A 13,125-nucleotide genomic window follows, 5' to 3' on the forward strand; every position below is an offset into this window, starting at 1 on the left:
AAAATTGTACTTTGACCCCCAAAAATAATAAAAATTGATTTTATCCTCTAAAAATTATAAAGATATAAGCTATTAAAATAGTGAAATTACACTTTTACTATTGTAAAAATAAACAATTTAATTCCGACCCTCTCCCAAAAAATTTTCTAGCTTCGCCCCTGACAATGCTTATATAAGTTTGTCCCCTTAAGTCATATTTCTGGATTCGCCATTGAATCTCATGTAACAAAGTGGACCTAGTTACCAAGTTCAAGTATCAAAATACATGCACACAAAAAAAAACACATATACCAAAAGAGAAAGGAATGTATGAATCTGTGATTTCACGTCATCCTTATCTCTTTCCAATAAGAGAATGAAAATTTCAATTTTTCCTCCTGATTTTCAACATTTTTAGTTGAATTTGAAATTTTTCAAGAGGAAAAAGCTGAAAATCAGGAGGAAAAATCTAATTTGTCATTCTCCTATTAAAAAAGGATAGGGATAACGTGGAATCACAGTTTCATATAATCCCTTCTCTATACTAAAATATGACTAATTATCAAGTTCAAGGGTCAAAATTTACATTAACCTAAATTTAAATTCAATATAGCTCTTAATAAGGCTTGGACATCATGATGTCACTGAATGACATCAAAATTAGTCACATATCTAATAATAAATATAGATATAGATATAGATATAGATATAGATATAGATAGGCTAACAACTTCGACCTAGTGATAAAAATATTATATGGTAAAACTTGAAAGATCAGTTTAATTCCAAGCTACCCATCCACTATCAATTATCTATCTATCTATATCTATATACATATACCTATACATATACATATTCTAAAAAATTAAAGGGTAATTATTCTATCTATTGCTAGCGGAGTGAAAAAACTTCACAACCGAGTTTAAGATGATGTTAAGTGCCATTCTTTAATTTTTATTTTATTATAGTCGGAAAAAAAATGATATCAATCCAAATCTAATGGAATTTTTTACTGAAAATATATAAAATAATTATCCGTATTTTAAATAATAAAATAGAAAAAGATACTCTCTCTTTCCTTCTTCCCCCCAAATGTTTTATTATTGTTACTTAAGAATAATCCAGTTATTAAAAAAAAAAAGTAAAAGTTTCAGCCGTCTCCCAGTGGCGTGATTTCCTCCCTCAACTAATATCTTTTTAGCTCCTTACTCACTCCCTCGTTATTTCTCTGGTATTAAACAACCACAATTTTTTTTTTTGCTTTAGTTTCTTTGAATTATATTCATATAATAATATTTAAAAGACCATGTGGAAATTTTATGTTTTATTCATATTTTTGTCAAGTCTGGTTTTGATTATTTACAACTTTTTCCAAGCTCGGAAAAATAGAAAAACCTTCTTCTTTGCTTTCTTTAGTTTCTTCTTTATCTATTTAATATTTCTGGGTTATTTACCAGGGAAATTTCCTTTAAGGATCATAGTTCCTTTCTTGGTCTTTTGGTCGTCAACTAGGTCTCGTTTTGTGACAAATTTTCTACTTCTAGAGAAGCCGTATTTTTTTTCATTTTTTGCTTGGTTAGGTTAGACATAAATTTCGAGAGTAGTTAGCTTAGAGTTTATCTAAGCAAAAAGAAAAAGATATATTTTTATAATTGTCTGTGGGACTACGCCAACGGATTAAATTGAATAAAATTGGTCTTATTTTCGTGGGGTAGCCATTATAAATAACCCAAAATTTACCTTCCATATTCATTTATCCTTTCTTCTCTGCAGGATTATCTTGTATATTTGCAGTAATGGAAAAAATTCCCTCTGGCGCTTGTAAAACTCTTCATCTGGTTTGTGCTCAGTTTCTTTTAATATTTTTAAAGCAATTTGTTGAAGAATATAATTTAGTGTTTATTTATGTACGAACGTTCAGGTAAGGCATGCACAAGGAATGCACAATCTAGAATCAGAGAAAAGTCAAGATCCATTAACATCCTTTGAGTTTTTTGATGCTCAACTCTCCTCTCAGGGCTGGCAGCAGGTGATATTTTTCTCCAAGTATTCGCATTATTAGATAAATTTACGCTGGAGTCAAAAGTAACATAGCTTTTCGAGTTCTTTTTAACAGGTTCGGCAGAAGCGGAAAGATGTGTGTGCCAATGGACTGCTTAAAAGGATTGAGTTAGTCATCACTTCCCCTATGTCAAGGTACCAAAATTTTAGCATGTATCTAACAAATGTTTTATTTTCCTGAGGCAAGTGTTGTCATGTTTTTTTATATGGTTGGATTATTACAGGACATTGCAAACGGCGGTCGGAATATTTCATGGTGAAGACCAACCAGAACTGTCAGATGTCACTTCATATGAGGAAGGAAATGGGAGGATTAGTGATACTGATCAGCAACCAACTTTCAATCGCCCACCAATTATAGCACTTGAAGTTTGTCGTGAACGATTGGTATGATTGCTAACATCCGAAGATACCGTATTATAAATGCAATATATAACATTATATTTCATGGTAAAAGTAATTATATTAAAAATTATTAAATCAAAAAGTAAATTGATCTTTCTAAAAATTTTATCTATTTTTTTACTATTAAAATGTTAGCATAAGGTAATATATGAAATTGATTTACTCGTTTTTTAAATAAATAGAACAAAATGTAGAAATACATTATTTTATTAATTCCATGTTTGGTATCCCCTATTCAAGTTTGGACCATATTGTTTTGTCCTCACAAGTAGGATGCGTAGTGTTCGGTACAAAACCAAGTCGTTTTTATATAGATAGCTGAAACTTTGAATACGGTGAAATTAGAATTTTTTATATATAAATCATAAATAACTTTTATTGTAGGGAAAATACGAGTGCGACAAGAGAGGAACTATCAGCCATTATCGGTCTCATTTCCCCGCGGTTGATTTTTCATTGGCAAGTGTTTATTTCTTTTAGTCATAGTTTTCACACGTTCTTGGTTAATTTCAATACAGTCCCCCATTGAATACTACTTTCATTAATTAACATTCACTAACATGCACCTAAACCCTAATGTTCAGATCGAAAATGAAGACGACATTTTATGGGAACCAAATAAAAGAGAGCCCTTCGGAGATGTACTAGCTAGGGGAATGAAGTTTATCAATTGGTTAGCTCTAAAGCTTTGCCTAATTTTGTTCACACCCACGGTGCACCTGAATAAAATCTTGTCCATGAATGCTTTTTTTAAAGGCCAAATTTGTATTCTCACTTTTACAACCGTGCATGGTTATACTGTAAAAGTACCATGAATGCCCTCATAAGAATTAGATTGTATTTTGCTCATTCTACTAAAAGAATAGATAAGTTAGTCTGACATTAGATCAAAGAGCAAATTGGTCCTTTTGATAAAAGTTCCATGTTAAAAACTAGTCTTTACACCTTAGCATGCATGAGGTATACATGGTGGCCATCTACCACTATCTGGTTATTATATCAGCTACGCCGGTTTATAATAGTACAAATGGTTAAAATAATTTACCTATTTTTAATAAAAAGGACCAAGTTGTTCTTGAATTTAATGTATAAAGATTAATTACTTACTTTTTAAATAGAGTGAACAAAATATTATCCGGCTTCTAATATTAAAACCTCCTTGATACTTTTCAGTTGTTGGTCCAAAACCATGCACTTTGATGACTGGGTTAAACTATTGTTGGCTTAATTAATTTTTTTTTGTAGGTTGTGGACAAGGAAAGAGACAGAGATAGCAGTGGTGAGCCATGGTGTGTTTTTGCAGGAAGCTTTTGAACTTATTAATACTAATAAGTATCGGGCCTTAAAGGTTCGAGCCCCCCGGTCAGTATACAATTAAATTAATTTAAGGGTATATATATATATTTAAATACTGTTAAATGTTTGAAATTTTAATTTAATAATTAGATTTTTACTCGTTACAAGTTCTGGTCATATCTGTTTTTCGTGACATAATATTTAGAATTATTCATAACTCCTCTCTAATCTATAAATGAGAGAATAATGCGTTTCAGTGTACTCGAACTCACATTTTTCTGCATTGACAATAATATTCATACCAATTAAGTTAAGATTCAATCGGTAATTTAAAATCTAGAGTTAAAAAGCCATAATTTTGTTTTTATAACATTGGACGGCAACAACCTTTTATATTCACGAAGAGCTGTAATTGCTTGAACCATGTGTTTATTAATGATAATTGCATTTCCTGTCTTATTATTTAGCAAATATTAGCACAACCATCGATATAAATTTCATAAATAAAAAAAGGTTCCAGGTGAGACGTTGAGCCTTAAACACGACAAACACGTGACTCCCTATTTCTATGTTTAAAGTTTTATCATGCATTTTAAAAGATAATTTTGGTTAACATATATTTGACTAGCTTTCAATTTTTATATACGTGCAGCTTTGAAAACTGTGAAATACGTTCAGTCCGCATTTCTTATGAAAGGTGAGTTGATTTTTTTTGATAAACATTCAGTATTTATATATTAATTTATTTTTAATTTGCATTTTTATAGTGTAATGGGATTGGGATCAGATTTGGTGCAAATTGGTTATTATGAAATGAGTATCCCACATGGAAATGAAGTCCAAAGAGATTCCAAGAAGAAAAATGTTTCAGTGGAGGAATTGGAAGTCATCAATTGATAATATTCATTTTACGTTCAAGGTGTTAAGCATTGTCTGTTCGATCTTAATTCAGTTGCTTTTAAGATATTAAATGCTAACTACTTTAATTGTGTTCTTAGAATTTTTGTCTTTAATTTGATAGCATAATAACAAAACACATTGTGAGAATATTATTAATATAAACGTTGTTTATAGAGCGGCAGGTCGGCTTAGTACTTTATATTTGGACGGCCACCAGTCGTTTATAGTGATTTGATAATTGCCGACAAATAGCCGTCGTCCGTCCCTGTTGTTATCCTATGCCGCCAAAGGCTCGCTTTTGTAATTTATGTTTATTTAAACAATCAAAGGTTTCCTCCTTGAAATAAAAAAAAAAAAACAAGAGTGGGAACAATGTGTGTTATGCCGTTTGAAAATTTGGAAGTTTGTTGGGTCCGTTGACCATCTCCACAGACCATAATATATATATACCCACACATTTTATTCAACTTAGAACAACTTAAACCACAACATTAGTCAGGAGGAGTTATAGATAACTTTAGGTATCATATAATAAAAAGATAGTATTAGATATGTTTTATGATTCATATTTGATGTTTGTAGTTACCTCTCGGTTCCAATGTTCAAACTTATATTACTTCCATGATTCAAATACGGTCACATATGTCATCTTTATTATTAGTCATTTTTTAAAATTTTTACTATATACGAAAGTATATCAGGTTATTTAGTGAAAACAGTTGAAATAACAATAAAACTATATTTGTTGAGAAATTACGCAATAATTTAAGCTCTAAAGAAGTTAAGTGTCAAAGAAGATTTCTCTTTTTTTCTCATACACAATTAACATTAATGAGTATTCCTCCAAATTTTATCTTCATATTCTAAAGTATCCACTATATCTTTAGTTTCGAAAGCACTACTAAGCTTTATCTTCAAACCTTATCATTAATCCGCACAGTCTTTGTCATTCTTTATTCCCTTATATTGTAATAGATAAGCATTCCTAAACCTTTTTACAAGTACTTGAACACTACTCCCTTTTTATTGCCTAATACATAATACAAAAGATTTTTTTAAAAAATTGAACACTAAATTTAAGTTTAAAATTTTGCTTTATACTTTATCATGGTTAAGAAAATTATATATGTTGACACCATTTTTTTGATGAAAACGGGGTCGACTTGGATTTAAAAAAAAGAATGAAAACGGGAGCCGCCACCAATCCTTTTTTGACGAGGTGTGATCGGGTCACCTCAAAAAGTGGTTGTTTTAATAAATGATTTAATTTTATTTAAACAACGATTTTAGTCTACGAAATTCAGAAAAATGAGTTCGGGAGTCGGTTACGCACGAGGAAGGGTTAGCACCCTCGATACGCCTGAAATTGGTCCTAGTTGATTAATTAGTGTCTTAGTGTCGAAAATTGAAAATTTGAAGAGTTTTAAAAATACGATCCTTAAAAGAAACTCTGATAACATGAATTGAAATATAAGATTCTCTTGTTCCGAAGGAATATCACATCCAGCACGTTAGGACACGATACTCTAAACCATCAAAACCAAGATCACCTTATAGTTTAATGAAACCACACTTTGAAGCTTTAAGAGGATATTTGGCTATTTAGTCGAACGAGAAATCGAAACCCAGCACGTTAGGGCACGTTTTCTCGATTTTCCAAACGCGAAATATTGCCTTATTTAGAAAAATTTCCTTTTGATGCTTGGTGTTAATGCTTGACAAAACAATAACGAATACGACAAGGTAAGCAAAGTAAAGTGAGTAACAACAATACAATAGGCAAAAATGAAATGACGAGGCGATTACATAAATAAAGCATACAAATAAATAAATAGAACTAACATTTTAGAAAAAGCACAAGTGTACATGGATAAATAAACAAACACCAAATAACAATGATGACGATAAATACAATTATGTAAAAATGTATATACATGTATAATTTTTAGCCATAAAATAAGAAACGCATATAAATTATAGAATATGAAAACATAGATAAATATATACATATATAAAAAATCGGTAAGTATTATAAAAATAAAAATGTAAATATGTGTTTATATATATTTACAAATTGTGATAATATAAATATATGTATGTGAATTATAAAATATGTGAAGTATACAAAAAGCATTTTTAAGAATATAAAGAATATATATAAGTATGTATATCTTAGAAATGATAAGAATAATAATAAAACTATTTTCTACACTACATAAATACATACACATATATATATAAACAACAGTATATACAATATAATATTAGAAAAATATATATAATAGTGTAAAATATAACTAATAATATTAAAATATATACAATGATAATATATATAAAAGATATATGTATATATAATTATATAATATAATATTAAAATATAATAATACAACATAAAAAACATGACACAAATAAAGTATAGTATTAAGGACACATATATAATACATGAAGAATATACATAATACTAAAATATTTAGGTAATATATGCGTATATTAAAAACTAGTAATAATATTACCGAGGTATATACAAATATGTCAAGTATATATACGTATTATAAATATATAAATATATAACAAAGCATAAACTAATAAAAATAAAAATAAAAATAATAATAATGATAACATTGGAATATAAAAGAAACAAACATAAGATTAATAAAATATTAGAATAAAAATGAAATAAAAATATTAAATATGAAAATATATATATGTATACACGTACATAATAAAAATATATACTAATACATAATAATAATACTAATACTAATAATACTAATAATATAAAAATAACAAGGATATTTAATAAAGATATAAAAATAAACGAAAAAAAGGACTAAAATTGAATTAAAAACAAAGTTGTGGGGCAAATGTGAAAGGAAATGAAGAGAAATGGGCTTATTTGAGCGCGCACAAAACATAGGGGGACCGAAACAACAATTATTCCATTCCATTAAAACGCAGCACATTAGCGGGGACTAAATCAAAAAGCGCGAGAAATTATGGGGCCAAATTGAAAAAAATGACTTAATTGCAAAACCCTGAAAAAGCGGAAGGACTGCGCGCATAAATATCCCATTCAAATGAGAACACGCGGATCCTCTAGCGGGTCGGGTCGGATGGGTCGGGCATGGCCAAAACGACGTCGTTTTGGGGCTTAAGTGTAGCCCCCAAAACGACGTCGTTTTGGAGGGCTATATAAGGCCTAAACTAACCAAAAAAAATCATTTGGGGAGAGGGAAAGAAAAAAAAGAAGAGAGAGGGAAGAGAGAAGGGAGAGAGAAGGGAGGGGGGAAGGAAAATCCGGCCAGGGGGGCCGGTCACCGGACGGCCACCGGAGGCTCGCCGGCGCCGGCCATCGCACGCGATGGCCGGAAAAGGTAAAAAAATATTTTTTTTTATTTTTTTTATGTTTATATTATGTTGTTATTTTTATATTTTTTTAGTATATATATATATGGGAAAATAGAACAAAAGACAAAACAAGAATAGATTCACAACCACCTTAAGTTTCCGGTTCTGATTTTTGACTTGTTGATTTACTGATTTTTGGGTGTTCGAATCTCTGCCTTTTGATGTTAAGATTGTAGTATTTCGGATATCAATTGTTTGCTTTTGGTTAAGAAATTGAAAGAGAGAAGAGGAAAAAAAAAGGGGTCCCCCAAAATACAACCGATTCTTCCCTTTGAAATCTCCAAAAAAACATCAAAATCCCTCCAAAACAAAGAACAATCCTTCTCCATAAAAAACCAAAAAAACCCCCTCCCAAATACAAAGTCTTGAATGACTTTTATAGCCAAATTTTACAAGTGGAGTGGTTGGGGTGGTTTAGGTGGCCAAGGGTGGTGGAGTTGGTGGCCAAGGTAGGTGGCCAACAAAGGTGGTGGAGTAGGTGGCCAAGGTTTTTATTTATTTATTTATTTTTTGTGTTTGGGTTGGGATTAGGTTGGGTCTGTTGGGCTAAATTGGGTTTGGTTAGGGTTGGTTTAAGTTGGGCCAAAATTGGGTCTTTACAGCTGCCCCTCTTTGCTCATTTTCGTGTAACGAGAATAGAGCAAAGACATCAAAAGGGCCAATTTTGCCCGGTCTTGCCGAGTCTTGACTTTTTGGTGCTCATCTTCTTCCAGTAGCCTTATTCTAGTCTGCTGTGCCTTGTTGCTTCGATCCACTCTACTGTACTTCAGGAAGATCTGATTTGTAGCTTTAATCTTCTTCGCAAGGGAACGAAATTTATGTTTTCAGTCTGTTCCACTGCAACATCAGGGGGATAAGACCTGACACGATCTCCTCTACTGTAACTACAAAAAGATAAGATCCTTTATTTTAATCCACTCCACTGTAATCTCAGGCAGATAGGATTACTATCTTCAATCTACTCCGCTGTAATCTCAGGGAGATAAGATTACTATCTTCAATCTGCTCCATTGTAATCTCAGGGAGATAAGATCTGAAATTTTTCGGTCTGTTCCACTGAAATCTCAGGGAGATAAGATCTCTGGCTTCAATCTGATGTGATCTACTCTACTGTAACTTCAGAGAGATAAGATCATTTATTTTAATCTGCTCCACTGTAACTTCAGAGAGATAGGATTACTAGCTTCAATCTACTCCGCTGTAATCTCAGAGAGATAAGATCTCTGGCTTCAATCTGATGTGATCTACTCTACTGTAACTTCAGAGAGATAAGATCCTTTATTTTAATCCGCTCCACTGTAATTTCAGAGAGATAGGATTACTAGCTTCAATCTACTCCGCTGTAATCTCAGAGAGATAAGATCTCTGGCTTCAATCTGCTCTACTGTAACCTCAGGGAGATAAGATCTGACTTCAATCTGCTCCACTGTAACCTCAGGGAGATAAGATCTGAAATTCTTCGGTCTACTCCCCTGTAACCTCAGGGTGATAAGACCTGATGCGATCTACTCTGCTGTAACTTCAGAGAGATAAGATCCTTTATTTTAATCCGCTCCACTGTAATCTCAGGGAGATAGGATCTGAAATTCTTTGGTCTGTTCCACTGTAATCTCAGGGAGATAAGACCTGTATGTGATCTTCTCTACTGTAACTTCAGAGAGATAAGATCTTTTAATCCGCTCCATTGTAATTTCAAGGAGATAGGATTACTATCTTTGATCTGCTCCGCTGTAATCTTAGGGAGATAAGATCTCTGGCTTCAATCTGCTCCACTGTAACCTCAGGGAGATAAGATCTGAAATTCTTTGGTCTGTTCCACTGTAATCTCAGGGAGATAAGACCTGTATAATAAACCTAATTATGCCTAATGATTAGGATGACATGATCAAAATGAAACAAATGCTCCTAACTAGACATATGTGAATGGTGTTTGCATGAATGCAGAATTTTATTTTTCCGAGAATGATCTCGCTTAGGTTATCACTACTCGAAGTTTATCAAGGTTTTGTGACTGATGTGCTACAACGCCTTCTCGCTTGACTGATTTTTCTGAAGAAACATTTAGCCAGACTATCCCCATTGTAAACCTCAAAGTTATATCCACTGGGACGCCAAAATTTGTACCATCATTCTCTCACAGTAATCTAAGGGTAGAAATATGTGGCTTTTCCTCTGTCCTCTTTTATCACAATTCGGGGATATAGGATCTGAACCATTCTGGTTTCCTACACCATTCTCAAGGTGTCGTACCAAAGTCTTATGCGCAAGTGAAGGCTCTCTTCTCCGAGGTAACCTCTTCCTATTGCCTGATGATCATTGCTTGCTTGTTCATTTAAGCTTTGTAACACGACAGCTTGTCATTTTGTTCAATCAATGTTTAGACAACAAAATCGGAAAGGATAGTCTTTAGCTTAGACTTTTCCTTCTTAGATATTTCACCCTTTAAACTTGGTATTTTCTAAACAATAGTCATGTTTCAGGTCCCTATATTATTTAGAAATTTTCCAGAGTAATGTGCAAAACTTCTTTCCTGAAAGTTTCATTAGTTCGTTAATCACTATTCCTATGCAACATGTTTGCAAAAAGATCATAACAATGGATAAGAATAAAGCTAGTTCTGATCATAACTCGAATAAAACATCAAAGATGGCGAAAGCAAGGTAACAAAGAAGTGGATTGAGAATGTGCGTTTTCACCAAAAGAAAGGAAGAAAAAAAACAAGAAAATGTATTTTCAAGAATACACATAAGAACTAGGTGCCCCAGTTATCGCAGCTTGAGTTTCTCTGTACAAACTTTCCGAAGACCCTTCTAAGTTTGACATGTGTTCAGGAGATCTGCAATACTCTGTCAATGTTCCAAGACGTTGCATATCCTTTCTTATTGGTTCAAGTAAAGGAAGATCATCATATCCCCCGATCAAAATTTGATCTGCTCAAATCCTGATGTTCCAATCCTGCCCAATACTTGAGTCGCCTTTTCCGGGTTTTCGACTCAAGCCCTCTTTGGTCTCAAAGTGCCCTTTACGGGTTTTCACCTTAGCCTCTCCAAAGTTTTTTTTTTTCAAGTGAAGTATTTCTTGACGGAGTCTACGTTTACAGGATTTGGTAAACTTTTGCTATCCATCTCGCATAGGATCAAAGCTCCACCAGAAAAGGCCTTCTTTACAACATAAGGGCCTTCCCAATTTGGCATCCATTTTCCTCTAAAATCTTTTTGCATAGGAAGAATCTTTTTTAGTACCAAGTCCCCTTCACGAAATTCTCGGGGGCGAACCTTTTTATTATAGGCTCGCATCATTCGTTTCTGGTACATTTGCCCATGGTGAATAGCTCTTAGCCTCTTTTCTTCTATTAGGTTCAACTGATCGTACCGAGATTGGATCCAACCGGCTTCATCCAACTGTAGCTCAGATAACACCCGTAGAGAAGGGATTTCAACTTCAATGGGTAATACTGCCTCCATTCCATAAACCAGAGAAAAAGGCGTTGCCCCAGTAGAAGTTCTAACAGATGTTCGATAGGCAAGGAGAGCAAATGATAATTTCTCATACCAATCCTTGTAGGTTTCAGTCATTTTCCCCACAATCCTTTTAATGTTCTTATTGGCCGCCTCCACTGCACCATTCATTTTGGGACGATACGGTGATGAGTTATGATGCTTAATTTTAAATTTGCTACAAACTTCAGCTATTGTGCTATTATTCAAGTTCATCGCATTGTCGGATATGATCCTCTCAGGCATTCCATATCGACAAATGATCTCCTTCTTCAAGAATTTGCTGACTACTGCTTTCGTGACATTTGCATATGAAGCAGCCTCCACCCACTTAGTAAAGTAATCAATTACTACGAAGATGAAGCGATGCCCATTAGAAGCCTTTGGTGATATTGGCCCAATAACATCCATACCCCACATGGAAAACGGCCAAGGAGAGGTCATGACGTGAAGAGGTGAAGGGGGCGCGTGTATTTTGTCTCCGTAAATTTGGCATTTGTGGCACTTCCTGGCATAATCAATACAATCTCCTTCCATGGTGGGCCAATAGTACCCAAATCTCATGATCTGTCTGGCCATCGTGAAACCACTGGCGTACGTCCCACAAATACCCTCATGGACTTCTTCCAAAATTTTCTTGGCTTCCACAGCATCCACACATCTTAACAGTACTTGATCCTTCCTTCTTTTATATAACACTTCTCCATCTAAGACATATTCAATGGCTATCTTTCTCAGAGTTCTTTTGTCATTCTCTGTCGCTTGATCAGGGTATTCCCGATTCTTCACATATTGTAGGATACTCTGATACCAAGGACAATCATCTTTTCCCTCCTCCTCAATATTGCAGCAATTAGCCGGGGTCTCAGAGATACTCATCTGAACAGGCCTCATTGCCTCAAGTCTATTCACCTGAATCATCGAAGCTAGAGTAGCTAAAGCATCAGCCATTTGGTTTTCCTCCCGTGGGAGGTAATAGAAGGTAATATCGTCAAACTCCTCAGCCAATTCAAGAACTAGTTTTCTATAACCGATTAGCTTAGGATCCCTAGTCTCCCACTCCCCTTTGAGTTGGTATATCACCAACGCTGAATCCCCGTATACTCTCAGTACTTTGATGTTCCGTTCAATGGCTGCACGAATGCCCATAATACATGCTTCATATTCTGCCATGTTATTTGTACAATCGAAGTCCAACTTGCTAGCAACAGGATAATGATCTCCACTTGGGGATACCAAAACTGCCCCAACTCCATTACCCGTAGCATTTGAAGCTCCATCAAAATTTAACTTCCATACGCGATCCATTTGAGGATTTTCTTCAGTATTCGCCACATACATCAAGTCCTCGTTTGGAAAATCGAAATTCAAAGATTCATAGTCCTCCAAGGCTCTACTAGCTAGGAAATCGGCTATTGCACTTCTCTTTATGGCCTTCTGACTGACATATACTATATCAAATTCTGAGAGCAAGATCTGCCATCTAGCCATTCTCCCGTTCAAAGCAGTCGATTCCATCATATACTTTAAAGGATCTAACTTTGAAATCATCCAAGTCGTGTGATACAACATATACTGC

The 13,125-nt window shown here is 33.8% G+C and overlaps 1 protein-coding gene across 2 annotated transcripts; it reads left to right on the forward strand.

The window, feature by feature from the left end:
• Positions 1-1,070: 1,070 nt before the first annotated feature.
• Positions 1,071-5,011, forward strand: LOC121218199 (phosphoglycerate mutase-like protein). 2 transcript variants are annotated; one of them, XM_041095030.1, is made up of 10 exons: positions 1,071-1,210; positions 1,753-1,817; positions 1,901-2,008; positions 2,096-2,175; positions 2,265-2,427; positions 2,830-2,904; positions 3,030-3,118; positions 3,691-3,807; positions 4,394-4,438; positions 4,509-5,011. In XM_041095030.1, exons 2-10 carry the CDS (start codon positions 1,776-1,778, stop codon positions 4,636-4,638), a joined length of 849 nt encoding a protein of 282 aa, XP_040950964.1. In that variant the 5' UTR covers positions 1,071-1,210; positions 1,753-1,775; the 3' UTR covers positions 4,639-5,011. The 2 variants fall into 2 exon arrangements, with proteins under 2 accessions (XP_040950964.1, XP_040950965.1); XM_041095031.1 differs by having other exon boundaries at positions 1,210-1,491.
• The last annotated feature ends 8,114 nt before the right edge of the window (positions 5,012-13,125 follow it).

Source organism: Gossypium hirsutum, chromosome D06 (assembly GCF_007990345.1).
Source record: "Gossypium hirsutum isolate 1008001.06 chromosome D06, Gossypium_hirsutum_v2.1, whole genome shotgun sequence".
NCBI lineage: Eukaryota > Viridiplantae > Streptophyta > Magnoliopsida > Malvales > Malvaceae > Gossypium > Gossypium hirsutum.